Genomic DNA, 27317 nt, shown 5'->3' on the forward strand with positions numbered 1-27317 from the left:
TCCTGGACTACTGCTGTGTCCGATAGGTGGACATCAGTAGTCACACACACTTGCCAACATAAACACACACTAACTTTCTCTGTGTAACATTTAGTCTCTGACACACACACACACACACACACACACACTCGCTACACTGTAGCCACTCACTGCATAGAGATGAGCCCTAAAAATACACACACCAGTCAGCACTTTACATTGTTTGTCTCCTGTGTGGCCGTTTGAAATGGAGATTTATGGCTGCTGGCTGTAGTCTTAGGGCCATTTTCTAGATTAGATGATAAAGCACACTGCTAAACAGGAACTGCATCTTTATGACAGATTTACAGTTTTTTTATTTCTTTTTAGAGATTTACATAGTGTTGAGCAGTGTGGAGACAAGCACTATGTAATATCCCAGTGTCATGTTTGTGCAGGAGAGCTGACTGTGCAGCTACAAAATTTACAACTGTTAGCAGTGTACAGCAAAGACTGAGCTGACACTCACAGCTTTCCACGCGAACCATGCTACTTTGATTTAGTGGTATGTTAAGTGAATGGTTCGGGCCATAATAGGCTCTTTTTCTAGAAAGTAGCCCTCAAGTTAAACCAGAATTCTTTAAATAATTTTGATGTCCAACTTAACGTTAAACCAGATACAAATTAGGGCCGGTACATCAAAACATCTGACTGAGACAAATTACTTTCTATAACTGATACCAAGAGGAAACTGCTCACCACAAACATACTGCAGTTTTTATGAAAACATCAGTATAATGGGGTTTTTTCAGCTCACTTTGGGCTTTCGGCATGTTTCTTAGGATTGTGCTTCTCTGTTTCAATGTAGTTGTTTGGGGAAGAGAAATCACTTCTTCTGTCAGTCTGACGGAAGGAAGTATTTCCTAAGTAAGGAAGGAGCCTCCAGGGATTAGTCTGTAGTCGTCTGGGCGATGAAATCCTAAACACAGCAACACACCAAGCCTACTGTCTGCTCCCACTCTCCCTTCTGCTTCTCTTCCCCCTCATCCTGTCCTTCTCCCCTACATGGCAGATATAATGGCAAAATTGTCCTGCTTATCACTAGTATCCTGGCATGAGTGACAAATGAATGTTGTTTTTACTGCTGGGCGTCCAGTGTCTGATGGCCTGTTCAGTACTGCTGATAAGACTTTGATTAGGATTTGTCCCTTAGAAATATCTGCTTCCTCTTTCAGATTGGCATAACAGGCCACTTTTAGCATCACTAGGATTTGTGTGTGACATATTAGGGTTAAAAACATGCGCAGACAAAAGTACAAAAAGTAAAATTAATATCAAGTAGGGCTAAAAAGATGGAGTAATTGATAAATTGTTTAGCAGATGATAAAATCACAACTAATATTAATGAATATTAATTTGTTCAAGTCCATTATCAAGTAAAAGTTGATATTCTCTGGTTTCAGCAGGTTTTAATGTTCTGCTTTTCTCTGTTTTGATATGATGTAAACTGAATATGTTTGTATTTTGGACTGTTGGCCAAACAAAACAACCTTGGCCTCTGGGAAATAGCATTTTTTTGACTATTTTCAGACACTGAATTGACAAAACAAGAAGGCATATCTTAGTTGTCTGTGTTCTTGCGTTTTCTTCTCCATAATACTACCAACACATAGTTCAAGGATAGCACAGATGTGAAGAAACATGCTTCACAACCTGCTATTGCAAAATGAAATGGTAAATTAGAACTTAAAATCTGCAACCTCTTCTGATCTAGATTTACTTGTTAAAATAATTTTCTGACTTCACTGTCTCAGAATATCTACTACATGTAACAATATAGGAATGTCAGCCTGCCAGTGTGCATTTCTACAAGTCATATGGCTAGTTAGGGGCTATTGTAATTAGAAGTTCATAAATAACAAAATGGCTCTTCTTTTGTAAACCAATGAGGTGAAATTACACAGCTTACCACTTTCAGACCCTTGAACCTAATGTTCCACATCATCTTTTTATGAATCTAATGTAATTATCCAGTTCAATAGAGTAATCACTGGCGTGCTGTGTGCATTAGGCCCTCTATTCAGGCTTATGACAGCCCTGTTGGCCCCGTCACTGGCATCTAACAGCTCCCTAAGGCCAGCCACAGGAAACCCTCGACAGCCTCACACAGAGCCACCTTTGAAAGCTAATGAAAGCTTTATTATGATATTATTATTTTCACTCTGGCTCTTATAGCTGTGGCAGCTCTCTCTCTTTCTGTCCGGGGATGTGTGTGTTCTCTGAAAATGTTTATAAGTCAACGTGTGCTAAACCTGACCTGTGTTTCTACATGTGCCGCTTGTATGAAAGGACATTTAACTTATATATTTGACACACATGCACCCCAACACAGGCACACACACACACTCTTTCCTACAAGAAGCACTTGTGCCCCACTTTATTGACCCTCTCTGCTTCTCTTCCTGAACGGCATATTAAAGGCTGTGTTCACAGCGGAGCTCTGTGCGCTTTGAAGTGTTGAAGAGCTGCAACAGAGCCTCAAATATTGATTTTTAAGCCTTCTGGAGAAAAGAAAGAGCAGCAGCAGAGAGATGGAGAGGAGAAAGGCACATGCATAGACAGACAGACAGACAGACAGACAGACAGAAGTAGCTGTTGTAATAGTTTAGTTGGGTGTTGTGAGATTTCTGACAAGAGGGCTGAATATGCTCTGGCTAAATATGTGTTTGTAAACTGTTAATGTATGTAGGGTGGAGCGACTCCAGGCAAAATAGATTAAAATGACTTATGGTTTTAATGTGCCTCTTTTCTCCTCTCATCTTTTCTTCTCACTTTTAGTTTCCTTTCCTTTCCACCCCTCTTTCCCTTCCCTTTATTCCTTCTTTCCTTTCCTCTCCTCTTCTGTCCTCCTCATCTCTTTTCTTTTGTTTTCCTATCCTAACCGACACTTTGCTCATGTCATCCCTTACTTCTCCTTTTGTCCTTCCCTTTCCTTCATTTCTTCCTCTCCTCTTCTCTCGTCTCCTGCATAGTGTTAACTAAATAAATCCCCTCCGTCATTCTCTGAGGAACCCTGAGCCAGAACACACTTCTGTAACACCTCTGAGCAGGCGACTGTTTTCACTTTTATAACAATGCGCCCTTTATGGAAACTGAAGGAAAAAGAAAACATCCCAGGGCTTTTTAACTTTTCTCAGGAATTTTTCCCCCTGCCATCTGCAGGTCAGCGTGGTCAGTGTGTCTGTGTTTGTGGTGCTGCTGTTGCCAATTTGAAATGGAGGCAGATCGACAATCCAGAAGGTTGAAACTTTCGAGAAGCATTTTGAGATGGGACAGTTTGATATGGTCTTTCCCTCTTTATGCATTTCTCTCCGTGCCCCTGCAAACATGCTTGCACATGCCCTAAAACACACACATGCATAAAAGGGCCCAGTTTTACTCTGTGGTTTGTTTGTAGATCAGATGATCAGTAGATGTAGGCAGGTACACTGAGCTCACTCGTGCACACTGAATAACACTTTATGCTCTGCCTCAATCTCCTGCTAAACTGCACAGTCTGCCAGGATGTGTGTGTGTGTGTGTGTGTGTGTGTGTGTTTGTTTGTGTGTACCATGATGCTGTCCCAATGCAAAGTCTGATTCGTTTGCCTTATCTTATCTAACTCTTCTTGCCACTTGTCTGTCTTCTCATTCATTTGCTTTCTGAGCAGCCAGCTTCCTTGCTAAGTTGTCAGACACTTCCTCAGCTCAGACCTGGGAAGCTCTGTGTTGTGTTGCTTGAAAACGGACCTCGAAAACTAACATGCCTGTGTGAAAATTTGTCATGCCAGAAAAGCTAGAAAAAGATTATTTAAAGCTCTTATCAAAACCCTGACAGTCCCGCATTCAGTGGATTTTGGTGAATAAGTGCTTTAACATTGTAAACGTGTACTGCTGCTTCTTGCAGAGATTACAGGCAGGTTTATTTTTAAGTTCTATATCCAGCAGCTTAAGAGTCCGTTTGTTAGCATAACTCAGTCAGACTAGACCAGCTTCCAGTTTACAGCCTGATAGTCAGGTATTAAAATAAACCTAATTTATTACCAGGTAAATCTAAAACACACAATTTTTAAACTGGTGATTTATATAGAAGCAAAGTGAAAGTAAATTCTTGATATTAGGCCTAATAAAATGGCTGTCACAGTCACTTAAGAAGAAGAAGAAGTCAATAGACAAAATCAGAAGTCTGTGTCTCTAAAAAAGAAGTTTCCCAGAAAGAACTATGTAATTTGGTACAAATTTTAGGCAAAATACTTTAGGGAAAATACTTTTTGAGTTTTAAAACTATCAAAATCCTTTTCTGTTTTGTTTTTTTTTGTCTCCACAAACATTTGTGCAGAAACCATTGTCTTCGAATGCCATTCAGGAACAACAAAGCGTACGGGTGCTTGTTTCATCCTCTAATAAGGCACAATGAAGGCATAGTTTTCTGTTGACTGTACTGACTGTGCCACCCCGCAAGTCACTGATTTTCATTGTGTGTCTTTTACCCTGGGATGAGCTGAACCCGCAGAGCCACTGACTCATCCTCTCGAGATGGAGAATTGCATTTTCTGCAGCCTATCAGATGTCACTGGGCTTCTCTGTTGTGGTCACAGCCATTCAAAGAGGATGAATCACATTAATAAAAGCCATCCTTGCGTTGCTCAACAGCTCAGCTGAGGTCGTCCAGTGGCATTTGAGGGCTTGAAAACCTGGAAACACAGGAAGCTTCAAACAAAGTAGTTGATATTGATGTGATTTGCTCACACATTACAGTGCAGATTTAGGAATGCATAGCATGCATAGTATCAACCATGGTTCTGCTTATTCTGTGTGTGTGTGTGAGAGAGAGAGAGAGAGCAGGAGCTTTTGGTGTTTTGTCTTTTTCAAAAGGATCTACTACAAAGACTCATCTTATCACCCAGCTGACTGATCATTTTCTCAAAAACATGTCTATGAATAAGCAGAGGCAGGTTGATGCATTGTCTATTAACATCGCCTACACAAGTACCATAAACAATTATATCAGCTAATCTCTTTGTTGAAATTGTAGTACCACTTTTAGCTTTTAGAGTTGTAAATAATACAGCAAAGTGAGTGTGATATGTAAACCACATTTGATAGCCATGTTTCAGCGCCATCATGATTATTAAAGACTTACTTGCTCCCTCTGTTTGATGCTCACGAAATGTCACAAAAGGCAAATTATTCTCACTGCCAGCACAAAAAGGTGTGTCTGTGCCACGAAACCTATCTTGACCTTAATATCAAATAACAGTTTATTTGTTTGAATGTGTCGTGGTTAGAATTACATTTAGCTATTTGTAGTTGTTTAGTTGACACCCAGAGCAAATCAGGGTGACTAACGGGGGTGAGAGAGGAGGAAGAGACTATTGGATGCACATTCTTCAGTTAATCAATCCAATCAATGAGTAACTCTGTAGTATGTGAGCCTAAACAGGTGAGTCGCTGGGAATACAAATTTGCCATTCTGGGACAGTTTTTTATGTTTCGTATAATATTTTTGTGCAAAATACAAATCTGGATCAGTGGTCTGTTGTTGTTTTTGGAGATGGTGGGCTGTAGTTGAAAGGACCATGCTACAAGTTTGGTTAGGTTTAACAGGCTGAACTGTTGCTGTACTGCTCAACATCACACTGATCCTATTTCCTACAGATACAAATTAAAATGAGAAATGTCTCCCTCTGCTGGTTAAAGCAACTCCTAGCATTTACCTATCAGTTCACATCCTTAACTGGCTTAACCTATGCTGTTGTGCTACTTAAACTGAATAGTTTCCACAGTGATTAATAATTGTCATATGACAATTGATGTCTGATCTGGTTACTTTATGTCAAAATATCTCTTATTACCTTCCAAACCAATCAGCTGCAGAGGGGCGTCGAGAGAGGTGCTAAAATAATGTGTGTGTGTGTGTGTGTGGCGGGGGGGGGTCCTTTTCTTCTAGTTTAGTGCCAACTACCAGAAGCCCTGACCTTAAGTGTAACTCATCACTCGATTAGCTACCCCTGTCACAGTTAACCAGATCATCCTACATTAAAGAAAATGAGAAGTGCAGCAATTATGGCAGAAAGGAAGAAAATGGGATCAAATTTAAAAGCCTTTTAGACGTGGAGAAAAGCTCGGTTACGGAGGAATTTGACTGAAGGGGCTTTGTGATTAGTATGTAATAGCCAATATATCTGGATGATAGTCAGTGATACCCTAGCTTTCAAACATTAATTGTTCATATATCAGAATTTGTTTACAATGCCAGCAGGCGAGTGAGAAACCCATGCAGGTTGATGGGTGGCATATTGTAATAGCTTCTTATAGTGGCTCTAACTGATGGACTGAGAGTTACATATTCTTTTTCTTAATTTCATCAATATTCATCAGACATGGATACCATTTAAACCAGTTAAATTTCATAAGATCAAAATGAAATATGCTGAAATACATTTGTGAAACTGAAACCTGCATGCTAATGAGTTTAGGTCCTTTTTTCTGTTCAAATGCTAACATTTGAAATAAAATCCCATACCACATTCCCTTCTTTTTTACATATTTTAATCTTCTGAATCAAAATTGTAACCATGAATAGAATCTTTCAACAACCAATGTCAAATGATAATTGCTTTTTATTATGTATTCACTTTTATGAATATTTTTTTGAAGTCGTCAACTTGTTTTATTGTTCTCTGTTTGTTTTGCCTTTATGCTGTTTTATTGCTGTTTGTCCTTATTTGGTGACACAGCTGGACATATAGTTTTAAAATTGAGACAGGCACAGAGCTGCAAATGTTTTTCATTGCTCTGTGTTTTGCCTGCCCCCCCTCAAAAAAATTAAATAAGATAATTCCAAATATTCCAGCCCTTCCTCACCAGAAAAACGGCCGCATAGGTAAATCATTGTATAGCTTATTACGCCCCATATTTATGTTTATTGTTAGGACTCGACCTCTAGTGGCAGAAGAAGTCAGGTAAGGACTGTGGCGGGGTGGATCAATGTGTCAAGTAAACTAAGGACTTTCACTCAGGAGACAGAGGTTTGAGTCATGTGCGAAGAAAAGTCAAAGTTGATTTGTTTTAAGTTAAATAACATTTTTTAGAAGACTAAACTGAAGCAGACCAGACCCTCAGTAACGGTGAAAGAAGCCACTTCACAGTATGAGAGTGTGTTCTATCATGCTGGCTGAGCCTCTTCTTGGAGTTCCTCCCGCTGCCAGAAATGCAAACATGTCTGCTCTCCTCTTATCAGCCGGGTCATTGACACTCAGAACACACACAGGCAAAACAGGCACACTGAGGCATCCTCATTAGGACTGTTTTAACAGGCAGAAACACACCCAGAGGTCCTCTCAAAAGATTTTCCTGCGGTAATATAATGATTTAGAAAAAATATAAGAAATTAAAGAACATGTAGTCTAAATTTTAATTGGTAAATATAAACATATTGATTACAGAGCTTTAAAGAAACTTATTTGGCCTGTTTCAAGGAGTGTCAGATAGGCTTTCTTATTTCTGTCTCAAAAAGATAAAATATATACCTCCTTCTCACTCTCCTACTTGTAACTCTGCTACATTACTCTTTCTCTTTTTCCTTTTTTCCCTCTCCTGGTGTTATTTCTCTCCTCAGGCTTGCCCAGAAGCCTGGCCGCTGGTCTAGGCTTCCAAGTGAGAGACGCCACTTCAAACTCTCTCTTTGTTGAACAATAATGTCATTAAAACTGCCTGGACTGCTAGAAACTTCTCTGTGGGTGTTCTAATACAGTATACGTTTTTAGACAGCAGAATTATTGATCAGCTTATTAACCATGCCTTTAGGCTTGCCTTTATGGACCTGTGATGGAAAAATAAGTTACTCCATTACTGGATTTACGTCCCTGGAAGTGCAAGAGGAAACCGGTGAGGGTGATAAAACACAGACAAATTTGTTTACTACATATTTCTTATATGGGATGACAGGTGGGATTCATTAACTCCACCTCCCTGAAGCATGCACTGTAATCCCTGTGGGACCCTTCATAACTCTGCTGTGCTTCATACACCCAAGGGCTGTAATAATCTCAAACTGTTCTCCACGAGCACATATTTCTCTGATTGTCTGCGTGCCTGTCTTCTATCTGTCTATTTCATTCACACAGACACAGCATCCGCACTGCGCTTTCACAGCTGCCACTCTTTGCCATTCTTTACACATCTAGCCTGTGTTCTCCATGCAGCTCGCTGACCTGAGCGCTTGCTATGTAGGAGGTGCAGCTTCTTTTCTCGTCCACACATAAACACACGTCTTTGATTTTTTGAGGTCTTGTTAAACTTATCACATCCACGCAAGATCATTGAAGACCTGCGATCAGGTTCAATTCCGGGTACCTTTGTGTTTAATGCTGACTGCTTGAGTCTGTGCGCCAGTAGGCATGCTAGACCCTTCTCTGTTCCCCCTCACAGTCCCCCTCTCCAGGGGGCCTTCGGTCAATCTTTCCACGTCAGTGCATATTGTACAGCACTTGACCGTCTAAGCCCTCATCACACTGGTCACCCCCCCAAGGCAACTCCAGGCCTTCACCCTGACTATTACCTCGCAACTCATGACAAGCACATGATGGGAGAATGGCCATGGCTCAGGTTTTAGCTGAGACAAAAACTGAGAAAAAAGAGCCAAAGGGATAAAGGCAAGCTTGTTGCAATGGTGAAACATTTTCTATTGTGCTGAGGTCATTCTTTCATGTCTGGTAGAACATGTAGAGCTCGCTTATCATAATTAAGGGAAATCATACCATAATGTCTAATATATGTTATTTTTCTATTGTCAAACATGTATAATCAAATGTATTTAAGAAACAATAATTAAGTAATTAATGAAACAGACTATTTCCTAGCCATGCACAGTGACTTCCTGGAGTCTTGTCATCCAAGAAGTCCCTGCTAAGCAAAGCTAACCATGTCCTGGCTCTTTCTTTAACTGCACTTCTCTTCACATTTCAAACATAATTTGTTGGTGCCCAGTGGGAACGGGCTTTTATTTTGGTCCTCAACTGTGTCTTCGGCACCGCTGGACATTTTTTTTCCCCTTACGTTGGATGCCATAAGGCTGCATTATCCGCACACTTTCCCAAACTGCTCCTAAAACACACACATAGAAACACACTCGTAAGCAAAAGTAGATACCGCTTACAGCACTGGATACACTGCTGTGACATACAAAAGAACCGCAGCATGATATGCTTTTGCCTCCTGATGCAGACTTAAGCATTAGGATCCTTCAGTATTTTCACGAGTGAAGCTTAGCAGAATTTGCTTGACATATACAGTACCTCAATGGTGATGGTGGAAAAAATCATGAGTGGGAAAATGATGTGCTAAAGAGTACATGTTTCAAGGTATTATCCTTTTTAAAGCATGGAGTCTATGTGTGCATGCTTCTATAGGCAGGCTTGATGCCTTGTACATGTATGCAAATGGAATGACCATTATTATAACTGCTTATTGTCTGAGGAAGTAATTTGTAAAGTTCCAGTTCTCCATCCCCCCGTCTCTCTTAACCTTTCATCTCCCTCATTTCTCTTCACCTCTCTTAACCTCTGCCCTTCTTCTGTCATGTTCCTCCTCCTATCTCTCTTCTCAGTTTTATCCATTTGTTCTTGTTCTCACTGCAAGAACTCCCATGGCACAAGGAGTCTGTCTCTCCTCTCCTCTCACTGATGCCACTCATGTTGGTTTGCTAGAAGTGGCTGGTTTATTAAAACGCTATATATATACTGTAGCTTTGTTCATATGACATCACAGCAGCTTCTACACTGATGTTTTTGATTAGAGAACAAATTGCTTCCCTACACTTCCCGGCTTCCCTTCCATACCCCCTTTCTGGAAAGACACAGGCAGCTTCAGCTCCTGCTGGGACCCCCGGAGACTCTTATCATCTTGTCTCTTCATTCTGGGTTAATTGAAGTAGAAGCTCAATAAGGGCACTGTATTCTATATAGCCCTGTTCATGTTACAGGATAGTAGTTGCAGTACCTCTGTAATCTTCTCTCTCTCTCTCTCTCTCTCTCTCTCTCTCTCTCTCTCCTGCTGTCCATCCAACAGAAACATTTGAGGTCTTGATGAGGCAGGCGGAGAATCACACTAATGCCGTCCTCCAGGAGTCGTACCGGAACATGGCTGATCAGTCTATGGGCCCTGTGCGGGAACTCTTCACTGATATTAGTCTCTTCCTGCTGGGGTCTGAGTTCAACGTTGATGACCTGGTACAGCGATTCTTCGACGCACTCTTCCCGCTGGTCTACAATCACCTCATCAACCCAGGCCTCAGCGACATATCACCAGGCTACGCTGAGTGTGTAAGGTTGTCCCGCCGCGATGCGAGACCGTTCGGTGAAGCTCCCAGCCTCCTGGCTGATCAGATTGCTCGCTCTGGGGTCTCCGGGAAGCTTCTTCTTCAGGCACTGCACCTCGGCATTGAGGTCATCAATACCACAGACCATTTACAGCTGAGCCGCGAGTGCAGACGGGCCCTGCTCAAGATGCACTACTGTCCTCACTGCCAGGTCTAGATACATGTTTCTGAAGTGAGTTTATTGATCGGAAAGAATGAAAGTTTTTACCAGCTCCACTGATCACAAAGTAATTTTCTTCACAGGGCTTAACCCAGTCCAAGCCCTGCATGGGTTACTGCCTCAATGTGATGCGGGGCTGTTTGGCAAGCATGGCAGAGATTGACACCCACTGGAGGGAGTTTGTTCGCTCACTGGAGGGCCTGTCGGCACGGATGCATGGACTTCAGGATTTGGAGCAAGTGCTTCTTGGAGTTCACACGCTGCTTCATGATGCTGTCGGACACGCTCAGAAAAATGGACCCCGCCTCTCAGCACAGGTCAGATTGTCTTTGAGGAGAGATTTTAGTGTTGTTTAGGACGGTTGAATTGAAACTGTGCTGGGGCTTTGTGGGAGGTGAAAACCAGTGTCACCAGTAAATCTGGGAGTGGGAGAAGAATGGATTAAGGAGAAAGCGTTTCAGTCAGTCCTGGAAAATGGTTATTCTGAATTACACTACTGTTTCAGCTGCTAGCTCCATGTCACATAGGTAAGTGGTGTGGATAGCAAAGATGAATTACTAAAGACTGCACAGACACAGACTACAGACAACAGGTTGGTCTCAGAGCAGGCCAGAACCCCAGAAATACGTCCACATGGGCAGCTCCAAGGCGGTCAGAAACTTGTAACTTGAAACATGTAACTTTCAGTCCACATTCAAGTTATATGTTATGAAATGAAGTCAACAGGACTTAAGTGTGAGTCCTTTTCAGATAGAGACGTCACACCTCCATCTGGTGGTTGTCTAATGTCACTGCTGCTCGATAGATACACATGGAGTACTTTCAGAAATGGGAGATGATGGGCTTGGCTGCACTAATGGCCTTAATATAAACGGCTGTCACTCAGCCATCTGAAATAAGTCTTATTGGTCATGCACCAGTACAGCTTAACACGATTTAAAATGCATGTTTCCCCCCTCAGTGTTTAGACTTAAATTTGTGTCTGTCTCATTGGGTAATAGGTACACAAACTGTGTGGCCCACCAAGCAGGAAGCCTGCGCAGTCAGTCAGCATCCTGCACAGCAGCAGCAGAGAATCCATCCCTCTTAAAGCTCTTGTCAGAGTGTCAGGGGACTCGCTCGCTGTCAGGAGAAGGTAAGTGGGTGAAATATGACAGATGTGTGCCTAGAGAGAAGTGTCATTTTCAGATTTTGGTTCATTAAATCTGCAATTAATATGTAAAACACTTGTTTAAAACACTTGTTAAACAAGTGAATTACTCTGTGCCTACATGTGGCTGCTTTTTTAGGGATTTTCTGAACAGTCTACGTCTCTATCGTACATACTACGGTGGCCTGGCGGATCAACTGTGTGTGAGTGAGCTGGCCCCTGGTGACGGGCTGTCCTGCTGGAATGGTACTGACGTTGTAAAAAGGTTTGTTGTATTGAGAGGGTTTTTTATTTGTCTCCCATTTGTTTTGACAAACATGATGTCAATATTATTCACTGATAATTTAATGGTATGCCACTGGTTCATATATCTGTGACAACAACATGCAGATGCACACACAGCCAAACACTCAGTGACATAAAGCACAATTTATTCCTCCTATTTTAAGCATTCAAGAATGTCATTTTACATGTAGCGTCAACAATGTAATGCAGCTCCTTTATCTGAACAGTTTTACATTAATAAATGTTTTTCACATCACTCCTAATTCTAACTAAGTTGAAGAGTAGATATGATCTTGCTTTTGTTTTGTATGTGCAGCTTATGAAATTACTTGCAAGCACGGGAGTGCACGAGAGATCGGTCTGTACACTGAGAATGGACTTTTCAGTGAAGTTGATTTTGCAATGAGGTACAAAGAGTAGATGTAATTTTAAGAATTTTTAACAAGGTAAACAGTGTTTTTTTTACATTTTGTATTTTATTGATTTCTGGTCTCTGAAAACATACCATAAGGATATGGAATTAAGTCTCAATCTCAGTTAACTTCTTAGTTATTGCTGTTGAACAAAGATTGTTGTGGATGAGATCTACTTTTTGGTTTACTTTTAAACCAAACATTGTTTTTTTTGGTTCAAGGCCCGCTAATTTCTTGAAAACATCCCTATATTCTGCTCACAGACAGATAAAAAATAAGATAGCTAACAGGGTGAAAAAATGACCTTGGCAGAGGACCTAGTAACATTTCTGTAACACTTTTGACCCAGCACAAATCTGAACATAAAGGTTATCGCAGCACATGTTAAAACATGCAGAGAGAGAGAGGCATAGAGAAATCATATACCACTCTAAACACCTCTGTAATAAATGTATTATCTCAGTCATCATCTCTTATGCACAAAATCAGTTTAACAATCTAGCAAACATTGTGAAAGAGATTCTTCTCAGATCAGACCTCTTCCAATCTTCCCCTCACGGTGCGATCGGAGCAGAGGAGGTTAAAAAAACCATCGTACAACCGCTGTGATAATCTAACCAGCACTCTCTCCTCATGTTTCCAGTGTTCAGTGGATTCATTGTGAGAAGCGGGGCAGAGCGTCCCTCGTGGTCATGATGATCATTAATTAAGGCTTCAAAGGCCAAATAAGTTTAAAATCTATCAGTGATGCAGCCTGTCTGAGAATTCCTCATTTTCACCACTTTTTAAAACATCCCTCTGCTCCCTCTCGTGCATCAGTTTCCAAATATTGCATGAACATGAAGCTTTTTCTGTCACTGTGCTGGCATGGTTGTCTTAAAGACAAAAAGCCATCACTTAATGCAACATAATGTCTGAAAAGGTTTTCAGTTCCAGTGCCATCTCACTGAATGATGCTGGCATGAGTAGACCGTTTGTGCACCATTTTCATAACAGAAAGTGAACATTTTGTCCTCAAAGTTTATCTGTTAGAAGCAGGAAAAGCGGTGACCCGATTACAGGGTCATTAATGCAAGTGAGGAGCGATAGCGTAGCCACAGCCACAGTCATGGTGCCCACGCAGACCCCCGCCTACAATGGGCGCAATGAGCATCAGATGGACCCAGGAGCAAGGGAAGAAGGTGGCCTGGTTAGATTAATCCCACTTTACATTTTACATTTTACCCATTGATGGCTGGGTGCCTGTGCATCTCTTGCTAGCGAAACACATAGCACCAGGATGCACTATGGGAAGAAGGCAAGCCAGCAGAGGGCAGTGTGATGCTTTGGTCAAAGTTCTGCTGGGAAACCTTGGGTCCTGCTTATCATGTGGATGTTACTTTGGCATGTACCACCTACCTAAGCATTGTTACAGACCATGTACACCATTTCATGGAAACGGTATTCCCTGATGGCAGAACAAAACTAGTTTAAGGTGTTGACTTAGCCCCCAAATTCCTTAGATGTCAGTCCAATCAAGCATCTATGGGATGCCCTTGACAAACAGGTTCGATCCATGGAGGCCCCTGTCTCGCAACTTACAGGACGTAAAGGATCTGCTGCTAACGTCTTGGTGCCAGATACCACAGCACACCTTCATATGTCTAGTGGAGTCCTTGCCTCAGTGGGTCAGGGCTGTTTTGGTGGCAAAAGGGAGAACTACACAATATTAGGCAGCATAATGTTATTGTGTGTGTGTGTGTGTGTGTGTGTGTGTGTATATGTATACTTACCCCACAAACAAGATGACACCGTGCTCACAAACATAGATCTTGGATATGAACAGCTGTGAACTGGAGCAGACAAACTGGCCTCTTTCATAGCATCAGTCAGCGGCCTTGTCTCTATTACATCACAGCTCTCCATCTTACCCGTGCTGTCATCACTCAAGGACCCCCTCATATATCCTCTGTCTGTGGTTGTTCCTCTTAACTGTCAGCTGCTGTCAGCACTGTAGAAATGGCAAGTGGGCCCGTATTTCAAACTACGGTGAGGTTGGGGTTGCCAGTTTGGTTAGACGGTCTATTGTAAAGGATGACAGCCTTGTTGAGATTGTTTCACAGCAGCTGTGTGAAGGTAAGAAAGTTGGGGGTGGGGGCGGGGTCTTTCACATTCTTCTTAGCATCTTAGAGTATCAAGGTTAAGTTTCATTTTGGCAATAACAATTTACTCTTACCATCCTTTATCTTCCAACATAACACCTCAAGTTTCCATTACAAGGGAGGCAGACATCTCTGAGAATAGAGATGCTTCTTATATGTTGGAGAATAGGCAGACTGTCCATTATCTCTGCCAGCAGCCTCTGGGAAATGTTTATGGTCTGTGGGCTTCTCTCTGCTCTTTAACGCTGCTTCCTCTTTTACTCATTCGCACCAACACATTCACAGGGACTCATTCACCTCAGGTTAACTCACAGGTTTTCATTTGGATTTGGACATTAACACTCCACCCCCACTCCCTCCAAAAGTAGAGGAAGTATGCTGAGGAATTGAGGGACATTATCCTCTGGGGAGATGAGTCTCTGAGGAGTCTATCGAGTCCCTGCAGCTTAGCAGGCTTCCTGCAGCTCTACAACCCTGTGCTGCTTTCTATTAGCCTAGAACCATAGATGAGTGTCTGGGAGTCAACACAAGCTGAGACTAAAGCAATAAATAACCTTGTGCCTACGGGTCATAACCCAACATCCACTGAGAGAGAGGGGAATAAAACTTGCTGCTGGATGGTGGCTGATTTACAGAAGCTTATCGAGGCCTCAGAGACCTTAAACGATTGGTTCAGTTGCTGTGTGCGTGTGTGTGTGCGTGTGAGAAACTACATTTGAATGTGTGCGGATGCCTTTTATAACAGCTCTTTGTGCGTGCTGGCAGATTGTTTTATGGTCTTAAAAAAGTAGTGAGCTGCACCACAGCTTTGTCTTATTTAATAAAATAGGGCGAGCACAAAAAAACATGACACAGGAGCCAGAGATTTGAGGGAGATTTGATGCACGTCCACATCTGGGTCCCTGGTAAACAAAAAGATAAAGAACAATCAGATAAGATCATAGAGGAGGAACACAAGCAGCTTTCATCTCAGTGTCTATGTGAATGAAAGAAGATGATGGGGTCTTGCTTCAGGGGAGATTAAGTAAACACATTCTTTCTCTCTGTTTGTCTCTCTCTGTCTCCAGGTTTGTCCCCTGCTTATACACTCATGCTGGGAGGGGGGGGGGGGGGGGGGGGGGGGGGGGGGGGGGGGGGGGGGGGACAAAGATTGGACATGACATTTTCTGATTAGTATTTTGGCTGATTAACAGATGTTTCATCTTTTGTGACAGCTAATTTTCCCTGAAATAATCCCATATTGAGTCTCTGCATTGAACTGAAGCAACGTGCAGGCTGGTGAGGTGTTATTGTGCTCACAGTTTATTATTAATCGTATTTTTACAGAAAAAAAAAAAAGATGCAATTACCATACCATTTCAGATATTTTGGCTGTTTTGCTCAAGGATACGATAACATGTTCTCAAGATTTGTGTATGGTAGGGCTGGATACCACACCAGAATGTGTCGGTACCGAAAGGTGGTATTCAATGCTTTGTTTGCAGTCTTGTTCACTTATTCGTTAACAATTTAGACTTTTCTTAATCTGGCAATAACAGATTTTGGGGGGCAACTTGTGGGTAGTGGAAACAATCCGTAAACAAAAATGAAAATGATCACCTTTTTAAGCTAAAGAGTTGCCTATTTTAACACCCAGAAGTTTATGAGCGGATCTGAAGTTGTATTTGAGGCCACATGATGAATGTAAGTCCAACATTCACTGTATTTTAGCTCTGCTTTTGGTCTCCACCAATTCCTGAGGGAAATATCTGGCTCTTTAGTTTCTCAATGCTCCACTATGTTCACCAGCTAGTCACTAACTCTGTCTGTCTGCTGCTGAGCAGGCAGTGTACAATTTGTTTTTAGAGCTTTTTATGCTGATAACAGCTGCCTGCTGTGGCTGAAAACAACACTGGTGAGAACATTGAGATTGAACCAAAACCGTGAAGTTGCTATAAAACCAATTGGCTTAAAGAACCAAAAAATAGAGTTGAGGGGAAAACGCGGTGGTAGATGATAGTTGGTGGGTGCTCATGTGATCCAAGTATAAAAATATTGATTATAGAAAAAAACCTCTGGTATTGTATCAGCAGTAGTATTGAGAAATGATAATCCATACCCACTTTGTCTTGTGATTAATGTCACTGGATAGCAAGAAGTAAATAATAAAATGGTGAAACATCCCTCAATCTGTGGACATGAGGGTGATCTTCTTTGGTTGGAGACACTGTCCCCATTTGGGCAGAAAGGTTAACACATACCCACATTCTTTCTCCATCTGTCATGGATACACACACACTGAAGGAATGGCAGGTTGCCATGAGCTGCCCCCTCTCTATAAGTGTGCGCACACACACACACACACGCACACACGCACACACACACACACATAGTCACACACCAGCTACCATTTCGTCTTTGTTTCTTTGTTGGAGTAACAGACTGACAAAGGCAAAATTGCATTAGTCAAGGGATTACAGGGATTCTCATTCCTTTTCAGTTGCCACGCATTTACTTTCTAATTCAGTTTGACACCTGATCTTAAAACTTAATTGTGAGTGTGTGCAAGGCAGCAAACCTACTTCGGAATGTATTTTATTGTTTAAAAAAAAAAGTCTTCTTTTTCCATTCTCCCTTCCAAAGGGGGGGACAACTACCAGGAGTTATCACAGTGCTAAAAAGCTACAGCCTCAACAAGTACGAAGGTGTGATGTTTTATTCATGATTACCTCCTCCGGTGTAGACTCTCTTTAATTCATCCCCAACTGCAGTCTGTCTCATGGATGCCAACACACACCAGGTGTTTGCCGGTGTGTTTATATTTTCAAAGAGCTTTTTTCTAATTGAGTACAATCGTTGTTTTATTTTTAATAAGGCAACTGACCTTGCATGCTGTTGGAATTTACTACGGCGGGGTTAGTGCTGTGGGCTGAATGTTACAGTATGTATCGAAAAGATGCCTGAAGACAGGCGGGCAGATATGAGTGTGGCCTTTTGTTTAATAGGCCACCCTTCATGCTGGAGTGGGTGTCTGAGCACTGACCTTTGACTTTGCCTGTGTCTCTTCGCAGCCTGGTTAATCCTGTAGAGGTTAATGACATGGTAATAAGAGCCCTGGAGTCGTAGAGCGGGCCTCTCCTCAATGTGTGTTCAGTTAGCAGAGGAAACGATTGATTTTGAAAATGTAGGTCTTTTCTGCTCTGTTCATATCTATTTTATTTGGTTCTGTTCTTTTTTTCATAGAACTATTTCCTCTTTTGCCTATTTTGTAATTTATCTCATTACGCTTCCATCCCCCACTAGACGTGAAGCTCAGGTGATTTGCCTTGGCTTAACTGAAATGACAGTTTTTAAGCTCTGCTAATAGGAATCCACTGAAGAAGCATCAAGAGCTTAGGTTATCCCAGCCTGCTCTGGGAACATACTTCCTCACTGAGGGTTGTTGGAGCTAAAATAGACCTCAGCTCGCCAACCTTTTCACCCCTCATCACAGGTTGCATGTGTCTCCAAGTTAATCAAAGAGGCATTTTTCCTTCCTGGACTGATTTATATCAATAATTAGAAGAAAGCAAAGTTTGATAAAAACATACTCATGTTGCAAAAATATATTTTCATGCTTAACATTATGCTTTTAATCATCTCGTGACCACTAAGATCCACTTTGCAACCCCTTGCAGTGGGCCCGACCCCCAGGTTTGAAATACATGTAAATTAACTCTAATGTTCTGTTTGGGGTCCTGGAGACCCTACCCCTGTTTAACAGCTCAAAAAAAACACTTAACATTTTTTAATCAATTTGATACTTCGTGTCTTTTTCCAATTGTATACCAATTGTTAGTAAACTTGATTCTGAGTCCTACAGATGCATTGAGGTCTCATATGCAAAGCCAGTATAATATATATGACATGATTGTTTTCCTTATTTAGGCATATAACAATGCTTTATGTTATTTCTGTACTTTATCACCTTCATCAAATTTGCAAGCCCAGTTTGAGACAAATGAAAGAGTTTCTAGTTCAATATGTTTCTATATATTGTGTTTTAATAAGAACAAAATAAAAGAAAAAAAATATTTAAAGGTAAAACAATTGGTTGATTTCACAATTTCATACATCAGTAGAGTCTGTGGGACCCTGAACAATGAGGAAGTAAAGCCAGCTTCAACAGCACACAGTTAAGAATAATTACGTCAAACACATACTGTATGCACATGTAGTAGATAATGCTCCATATGCTGCCTCAAATAAACAGAATATCACAGCTGGTTATCTTTGTTCAGTGCACATATTAATGCCCACTCTTCATCCATTAATAAACCTGCTGGCAAATCTATGGCGTCCCATTCAGTAAAATGACTGTGGTCATGTAGTCGTAAATCCAAATACCTGTGCTTCAGGCCTGTTTTAGTGCTGTTGTAGCTCTCTTTGACCAGCAGGTGGAGCTCTGCACTTTGGGTTACACACACTCCAGAAGCTTGCCAGATTGCTGCATCAGTTTTGATGATGTATGCCACGGACTGGTGGTTCTTATCCATGTTGTCCCTGACAGTGACAGACAGATAACAAAATTCAAGTGATAAACAGACACCCTGCAGAACATCAAGAGTCACCCCTCCTACTGCATTCATTTGCAGTGATGAAGTGACCTAATTTTGAACGAAAAGGAATAACCTTTTAAACATGCACTGTCAAATATATTATGCATAGCTGTCCTCTTAGTCACTCTCATGCCTGAAAGTAAGAGAGTTGTTTCTTTCCATCCCATGAAAAAAACCCCAGCTTTAAATAAATGTGGTATAGTATCCCCAGTACCTGAGAGACTAAACGGTTCATAAAGTTGAAAAGAAATAGAAGAGGTTTTTCTCTTTTCCTGCCTGGGAACCAACTGGGTAATTTTGTGTCTTGTCCTATGACTTACACCAACCATAATGGTGAGTCTTTTGTGTGGACTCATTCTAGGTCTTAATCTTTTGGGGCAATCACTAAAAACTAATTGATTTTACACATCCTAAAATTAGACAAAAGAGAGAAGGACAGAGATGGGTGGGCTGATTGGACAGTTTTTGATTGAGGTAGAGGGAAAGATGAGAGGCAGAGAAAGAGGAGAGGAGACGTTCTTGAAGAGCTCCTCTGTATTGCGACAGCTGGCTACTGCAGATAACCACAAAACCACTGGAGCACTTGAGGTGTGGGTGCTGCATGGCTAGAGTTCCACTCCAACATGACCTTATATCCTGCCTGGTTTTAGACGCAGGGTCTCGGTCAGAGTACCACATCCTGACGATTATCCCAAGTGACAGAATCAAGAACTCTGTCTGGCTGACTAAATTGAGTTCATAAGTCCCTTTTGTATGCTTGATAGATGGATGTGTGTGTGTGTGTGTGTGTGTGTGTGTGTGGGGAGCGCGCATCTATCTAGTCCCATTCATTTTTCAGTGAAACCACTCCCTTTTTTGCTTCTCGAGCACCTAGTCCCCCCTCCACCGCCATGAGTTGGATGCCTGCCTCCAGCATCTGGAGCAGATTGTGACCCTGCAGAGTGCCAGGTAGCAGGACATTAACAGCCAAGGCCTTATTGTCCACTGATGAGCTGTCAGAGCGCACACCCTCACCCTGGTGTGTGATATCAGCCTGCCTCCATCTACCGTCGAGCACACACACTCGGTCCCCGCAGAGCACTCTTCCTCTTTACCTCGGATATAAATCAGAGGCCGTGGAAAAACGGGGAACAAAGAGTTGGAAAAAATGTGAAGTTAATGCTCATAAAGAGGGAGCAGAGGTAGCACGTCTTTCGTGAGAAAACCCTCTGTGTGTGCGGGATCTATTTGTTTCGTTATAAAATACCTACTGACAAAAAAGTCCTGTATTGTGATTTAATAACAAGGACACAGCAATATTGTTTTCATAACAAAAACTCTCACAGTTCCCAGCACAAATAGTTCTGCACTACAGACCAGTAAACAATAGACTAATAGAGCAATTTCCATAATGGACATCTACAGTAAAAATCCTGATATTTATTTTCTTGTTTTGTTTTGTGTATGGAGAGTTGGTAGTGTATTCCCCTGAGTATTTTTCTCTGTGATTGAGACAATCATGATGTTGGGATGAATACAGAATAAAAGCTCAGTGCCTAATGTTGAATTCAACACTTTCCTGCAGTAGCTCTAAGCAGGTCTACACATGAATTAGAGTTGTATGCCGTCTTATCAAGGGCACCTTATTTCACATTGACTTTATGACTACATGTGGACCATATCCATGTTGAGCTCTACTCCAGAAAGACTTAAAGAGTCCCATATCTTTGTATCATTGTCTTGGTTTATCTCATGGCTGCAGGCTTTTGCTTTTGACAGTGCGTGTGGTACCTTCTCTTTATTTGATTTTCCACCCAATTGTTAACTAAACATGCATCCCATTTACTGACACAAAGTGAAAAATGTAGTAGTCATTAAGTATTCATTACCTGTGCAATTTGTTTCTTGTTTATGCACTTTTAGCCTGGAGAATGTTCTGAATGCGTAGGTAGCTTGCATGTGGAATATTGACAGTTTTTGAACAACCTTTATGCTGTTCAGTGAATCTGCCCCATATCTTTAAAATAGCCTTACGTTCTGTAGTATCATTTCCTTTTAAAAAAAACAACAAAAAACAGGCGCAACAGTAATTTGAGGTCTGTTTTGTCTTTATCGGGGAGTTTGTATCCACAGAAGACTCGACACCTCTTTATAAGTGGAAACCTACCTTTTAGCTCCTGACCTAAGCTGAGAGCTAGGTGTGAATATGTTCTCATTAATCTCAACCTCCCACAGTAAAAGGTCTGAGTCGGGAGGATCCCTGAGAATTAATCTAAAAAGCTCTTTCATTTCTTTGACGCAAACACAAATGCCTCAAACAACAATATGGCACACTGTGTGATGCCCTGAGACCAGACTTTGCTCTCTATCATTGTCCCTGTAATGTTGTCCTGCTGTTTCTATGGAAACCAAGCCGGCCTTATTAAAAAAAAAAAAAAAGTTTCACCTTCTCTGAGTCTGCCCTTTACCTGACAGCCAAGATAAACGAGCAGGGTCCTGGGAGGAAGGCAACACAAACATGCATCTCTGCTCAGTGGCCCGTGCTCATTGGCTCTCTGCTGGAAGCCCTTATTTACCTTAATGCTGGGAGGTGGTGGGAACGGGGGAGGCTTGAGGAGGAGTAGCCTGCGGAAGGCGTGTGGGGGGGGGGATTGTGATTACTCACAATACCTCCTATCAACAACCTTGAACCCATGCTGCAATAAAAAGAAGAAAAAGAAGCAAACAACTCTTTCTGGCCCCCATAATGCACGCGGTCCAGATGATGTCATATGTCACCTTCAGCTAATGAAGGTGATGATGACATGCATGAGCGCCGCATACGTTCACCATCTGCTCGGTTCCACCACGCTGGAGCTGCTCCACACAATGTTGCAGAGAGTCGAGGCACGTCTGTACCACAGTGCGAGTGTCCCTTGACGCGTGTGAAAGGCCGCCGCCTGCATCCCGATGACTCGAGTTTAATCATACCTTCACACCACAAGCCACTAAAGCGACTGGTCTCTGAGGCCACTTATTTTATATCACCTGAACAACCAGGACGAGTAAGCGGACATGACAGTGGTCACCAAAAATATAAATCACACTGTAACTTTTGAGCAGCGTCACCTACCACTAACCCAACACATGCTTATGTTGATATTGTAAATGGTGTGTAAATTTGCCTGGCTGGTTGTATTTACATATTATGTGTTATGTATTTTTTGTCCTTTCTTTTGGTTTAATTAAGAGAGAACAATGGCCAAATGTTATGATGAAAAACATAATTTAGGATAGTAGACAATACAGTACAATACTAGAAATGAGTACACAGATGTATACTTTTCAAATCTCTAAAATGTATTTATGTTTTCTAGCATTTATGTATTTTGATTCATCTCCACTGGGGAATCAGGTTGTTGCAGTAACAGCTGAGCCAACATTTTAATAATTTATGATGTGACATATTTAAAGCAATATCAGCAGAGTCAGTTTCAGGTAAGAAGACCAGTGTTTCAAACAAACAGACCAGAATGAAGCTGGATGTGTAATAGGGCTGAAATCATTCATTATTTTCAGTGTGGATTAATCTTCTGATTCTTGATTAGTCTATAAAATGTAAGAAATTATAAGTGAAGAGCCCAATGCAAAATATTCAAATGGCTTCTTTTTGTCCAACAAATGATAGTCATCATTGTTGCTTTAATGTCACTAATGATGGCAGCTTTAATGTCAAATGTAATTTCAAAATTCATTGTGTCATAAATCTTGATAATTATCATAAACCGAGAAATCATTTCAGGTGCATATTCAGTAGGTCACCTCGCTGATACTACCCAGTCTAATTATAACAGTTGATTAAGCAAGTTTGGAGTTATATACTAAACTGATCTTTATATTACAATTGGTTTTCAGCATGTTTTGTCATGTTAGACTCTGTATTGTTTCTTTTTATCATTTGGCATAGACACCTTTTAGTCACACATAATGTTAGATCTGGAACAATTAGTCATCAGTTTGTCAATTCATTGATCAAAGTTGATCAACAGAAAATAATGAACCACAATTTTAATAGTCAGTGAATCATTTAAGTAAATTTTTAATGAAAAATGTCTCCCTCTTCTTAAAAGTTAATGTTTTGGTTTTAGTCTTCTCTGTTAATGAATGGAATATTTGGCTTTTAGATTGTTGGTTAGGCAAAACAACTGACATCATATTGGGTTCTGTCACATTGTGCTGGACATAGTAAACTGGAAAGTAATTGTTAGTTGCAGCCCTACATAATATGATTGATACACATTTACAAATTTTAAAAACACTTATTCTCTATTGAAAGTGGGTCATTTTCCCGTTTAATTACGACGAGTGACCAGTTACAGATTGATTAATTGACTGGTTTTATTTTCCTACTTACTTTTCTTATTTATCAAATTCAGTGTATACTATAAACATCAGCACATTTACGTCAAAAAGTTTGTGAAACAGGCATGACAAAAGGTCATATTTTACACACTCTTGCACGTGATGTTTGTTCTTTATTCTTTCGGTCATCTTATTTAGCGCTTGAGTCGGTACTTCACTCCCAGATTGATTACATTGGGAAGAGAAAGCCACTTTGTTGTAGCTGCAGGTTATGAAAGTTGTGATTGACAGGTGCTTGACTCCAGCTGTTGAGTAGAGTGTAAAAAGGCGAGCATTGGTGACTGAAGATGATCTTTAGATAACATCAGATGACCTTTGAGAGCAACTGAAACTATCAGTCTCCACGGGGATACTCTCCTCCTCTTGTCATGTCTTGACACTTATTTTTTTCTTCTTCTCTCTCCCTATTTTCTATCTCCTTCTCTCCTTCTGTCTCTGTGTCTGGTGAGTGGAGTTTCTGTGAGTTGGCAGCCTGTATCTGATCCTGAAGTAATTTACTGGTAGCGATAAGGAAGTGGTGCGCACAGTCTTCCGTTGTAGTCCTTTCTGACAGGGCAATCTGAAGCCCATTGAGACTAAATTGGAGAAAAAATGTCGGACTCCAGATGGAAAAGGAAAAACGGGGTTGTTATTATACAAATTCAACAAACTGAGATTGAGTGATACTGGTTTAATTTTTAGTTTCGTGCTTATTCCGTTGACTTTGGAAATAGTGAGGGGTAGGATGGTCAGTTTTCTCGTTTGTTAATGAGTTGACTGAGACCTTGACAAAAAAAAGAAACGAGTGCTTATTTGCACAGTTTTGGTTGTCCACTTAATCCTGATTTATACTTGTATTGTTTATTAATTAATTCTATAGCACATTTTGTGTTTGTGAGAAAGACTCTTTGACTTGTTTGCCTTTGCCCATACACTTTTGCATCAGCTTATTTTATTCACGTGTGTATGTGTTTGTAAGTTGTGTCGAGTCCAGTTTTGCCCAGCAGAGCTCTTTTTTTCCCTGTCAGGCAGGCCAGGCAGACCAGGGTCATTGCCTCAGGGGTATCTCAGAGAAATGCTTCTCTGCTGTGGGCGCGAAGAAATATGAAAGAGACCCTAAATCAAGACACAGAGCCCCATGAATCATGTCAGCAGCTGAGCTGAAGAAGAGGGATGAGACCATCTGTAGCAGCATATGAATGGCTAACTGACTCACAGTGCTGTTGACACAAGCTGAAGAAGTGTGAAGAGGTTGTGAAGATTAGCGCTGCATAGCCTGGAAACCCGTTTGAGTCAAAAAATGAGCAAAAATACGCTGCATGCTCCATTCGTCACTCTGACGTTCTACAGAGTTGCACTGGGGAAATTTTTATTTTTTTTATAAAATAAGATAAATTCTCATTACAACACATAACACCTAAATTCAAGTGAATTGTTTGAAAAGCCTTTAAACAGGGAGAAGCTACCACTGTGTTGAATGAGCTGTTATTGATGCCTAGATGCTCCACAGAAAAATTTAGAAAGTCTTTTGAATGACGCGATTCTTGCTAGTTTTTTGAGATATGGCTTGCATTTTTTAAATGAAACTGAAGTGAGGTATTGATCAACAGGAAATTAATTGGCAACTATTAATTATATACAGTATATTGTTTGGCATTTTTGTTAAAACTCAAACATTCATTGCTTTTAGCTTCTCAATTGTGAAAATATGTTGCCATACTTTGTCCTATTTAATAGCAAACTGAATATCTTTGGTTTTAAACAAGCTTTTTGAATACCTACTTATCATTTTCTACAGTTTTCTGACATTTTATAGACAAAAACTATCACTAGATTGATTGATTAAATAATTGTTTGCAACCTTAGTTTTTTTTCATATGTATGTGTTTTAAATTTCTTGAGTTCTCTTCAGTAGCATTTGTTTCGTGTATGACATTGTGAGACGCCTTTCATCAGAAGCTCCTATTGCATTCTGACAGCCTGGATTAGCTGGACCATCAATGTCAGGGAGGGTACCTATAAAAGGCGTGACACAATGCTGCTCAGTCATACAAAAACTTTTCTCGCAAAGAACAGAAGTTCCAAACTTTCTTTCTATCAAACCAACTGTCTTTCTGGGACCCAGCTAAAGTGTCCATTAACACGAGAGAAAACTCTGATCACTTTGACCATACCAACATATCTGACAAAGTTTGATTGTTAATGCCTGTACTCAAAGTTATTGAGGGAAATTTAGAAAACTCCTAATTAGACAAGTATATGAGGCAGGTTGATTTAAACCCCACCTCCATAAAATAAACTCGTAAATTCAACACTTAATCATAAAAATAACTTCAAAGCACACTTTGTTTACATCTAGCAGCATAGGAGTGTCAGATGGGTGGCTCTCTCCTATTAACGTAACATTGGAAAAAAAATACTGAAATTTATGCTTAGGGTCAGGCTTGTAGAATGAGAATTGTCACTCTGAAGCAAATGATTTTGCTCTGCAAAGTGAAATAGTCAAGGCTTTGTTTTGACATTTAAATTACATTGACACTACACTGTCGTAAAAGAACCTTGTGGTAGCAGTAAATTAGTCTCTCTGAGTAAGGACTGAATCTTAATTGCTGTGCCCAGCAGTGAGGGCATGTTGTTAAAGCACAGTAACAGGACAGATGATAATCACAAAACTTCACGGCCGACCCTAGGGCTTGTTATTTAAAAAATTCACCAAATAAATTAACCCATCAAACCATTGTGCCAAGGGCACGAAGTGGTATTTATGAGTGTGTAGATGGTTCCAAGCTCATAAACAGGATGTATTGTTAAGTGCCTCATGTAATGTAACTAAAAAGTTGTGTTTGAGAATAATGCCCAATCTTCCTCAGATAAATTATGATGATCTTCAGAGTGTGTGCAGAGTAGGCTTATTTGTACAAGCCTGACAGTGGGAAGATGAATTTCTCCCCCCTAAAATCTATAATCAACAAGGAAGCATCTCACAGTTTGTGCTAATAAGGATCAGCCCAATTTGAGCTCTTTAAATGAATAAACATGTAACTTTAATCTTACTTTGTAAAATGCTGTGAACACATCATCCAAAACACTACGCACTGTTTGTTGAATGTTTTGTTGAATATGCTAATACCAAATTAGCTAAAAAAGCCCATGCATCAATTTTTATTTATTTTTTGAAACTGCACTTGTTTGTCTACTGTTCAGGCACATCAGTTAGCTTCCCTCTGAATACATGCATTGTTTAAAGCTTTTTTTGTGGAAGAATGAATGTACTGCAGCTGTGATCACAGCACCCAAGAAGTTTGTTGAATATTGCCTTAATTACAAAAGCAAGTTAAACAGCAAGCCATACCTGAGGGGAAAACATATTGACTGATTTAGCATCAAACAGAGAGAGATTGAGAGAGAGGCGGAATTGTGATGGACCACAGGGGAGATAAGCAGTAGTCTTAAGAGCAGTACTGGCTGTAAGGAGTGCAGTTTTGCAGTTGTATTATTCTCCTGTGATTGGCCATATAGAGACGAGTGTAAGGAGATACCGTGCGGAAACATAAACAGAGATAAGCCCATCAGAGGATGAAGTGAGAGACACTGCAGTATGTGATCAGTCAACTATAAAATTGACTTAGACCGAGCAGTTTTACTGTCTCTCAAGAAAGATTGGTGATATGACATGGAAGGAAAATGTTACACAACACTACTATGTTTCATCGCTTTCACTCTCAGCTCTACTATTCACTTTGTTTTTAGTTTCCGGGTACACCTAACTAAAACTTATGCAATCTAATGCAACAGCCCTGTAATCAAACCTGCCTTTATGAAGGTTACAATCAGAGCTATTGTGGTAAATAAAAG

General features: G+C 40.8%; 1 protein-coding gene across 6 annotated transcripts in view; it reads left to right on the forward strand.

The window, feature by feature from the left end:
• gpc5a (glypican 5a) overlaps positions 1-27317 on the forward strand; it is a 310361-nt gene that overhangs the window by 16444 nt on the left and 266600 nt on the right. For all 6 annotated transcript variants that reach the window (XR_006822159.1, XM_046032404.1, XM_046032405.1 and 3 more), the window contains exons 3-6: positions 10068-10528; positions 10621-10854; positions 11539-11672; positions 11827-11952. Coding sequence is in view for 5 of the 6 variants with exons in the window: in XM_046032404.1 (XP_045888360.1) it covers positions 10068-10528; positions 10621-10854; positions 11539-11672; positions 11827-11952 (955 nt within the window). In the remaining variant the exon portion in view is untranslated. The remainder of the gene's footprint in view (positions 1-10067; positions 10529-10620; positions 10855-11538; positions 11673-11826; positions 11953-27317) is intronic.

Source organism: Micropterus dolomieu, linkage group LG20, assembly GCF_021292245.1.
Source record: "Micropterus dolomieu isolate WLL.071019.BEF.003 ecotype Adirondacks linkage group LG20, ASM2129224v1, whole genome shotgun sequence".
Classification (NCBI taxonomy): Eukaryota; Metazoa; Chordata; class Actinopteri; order Centrarchiformes; family Centrarchidae; genus Micropterus; species Micropterus dolomieu.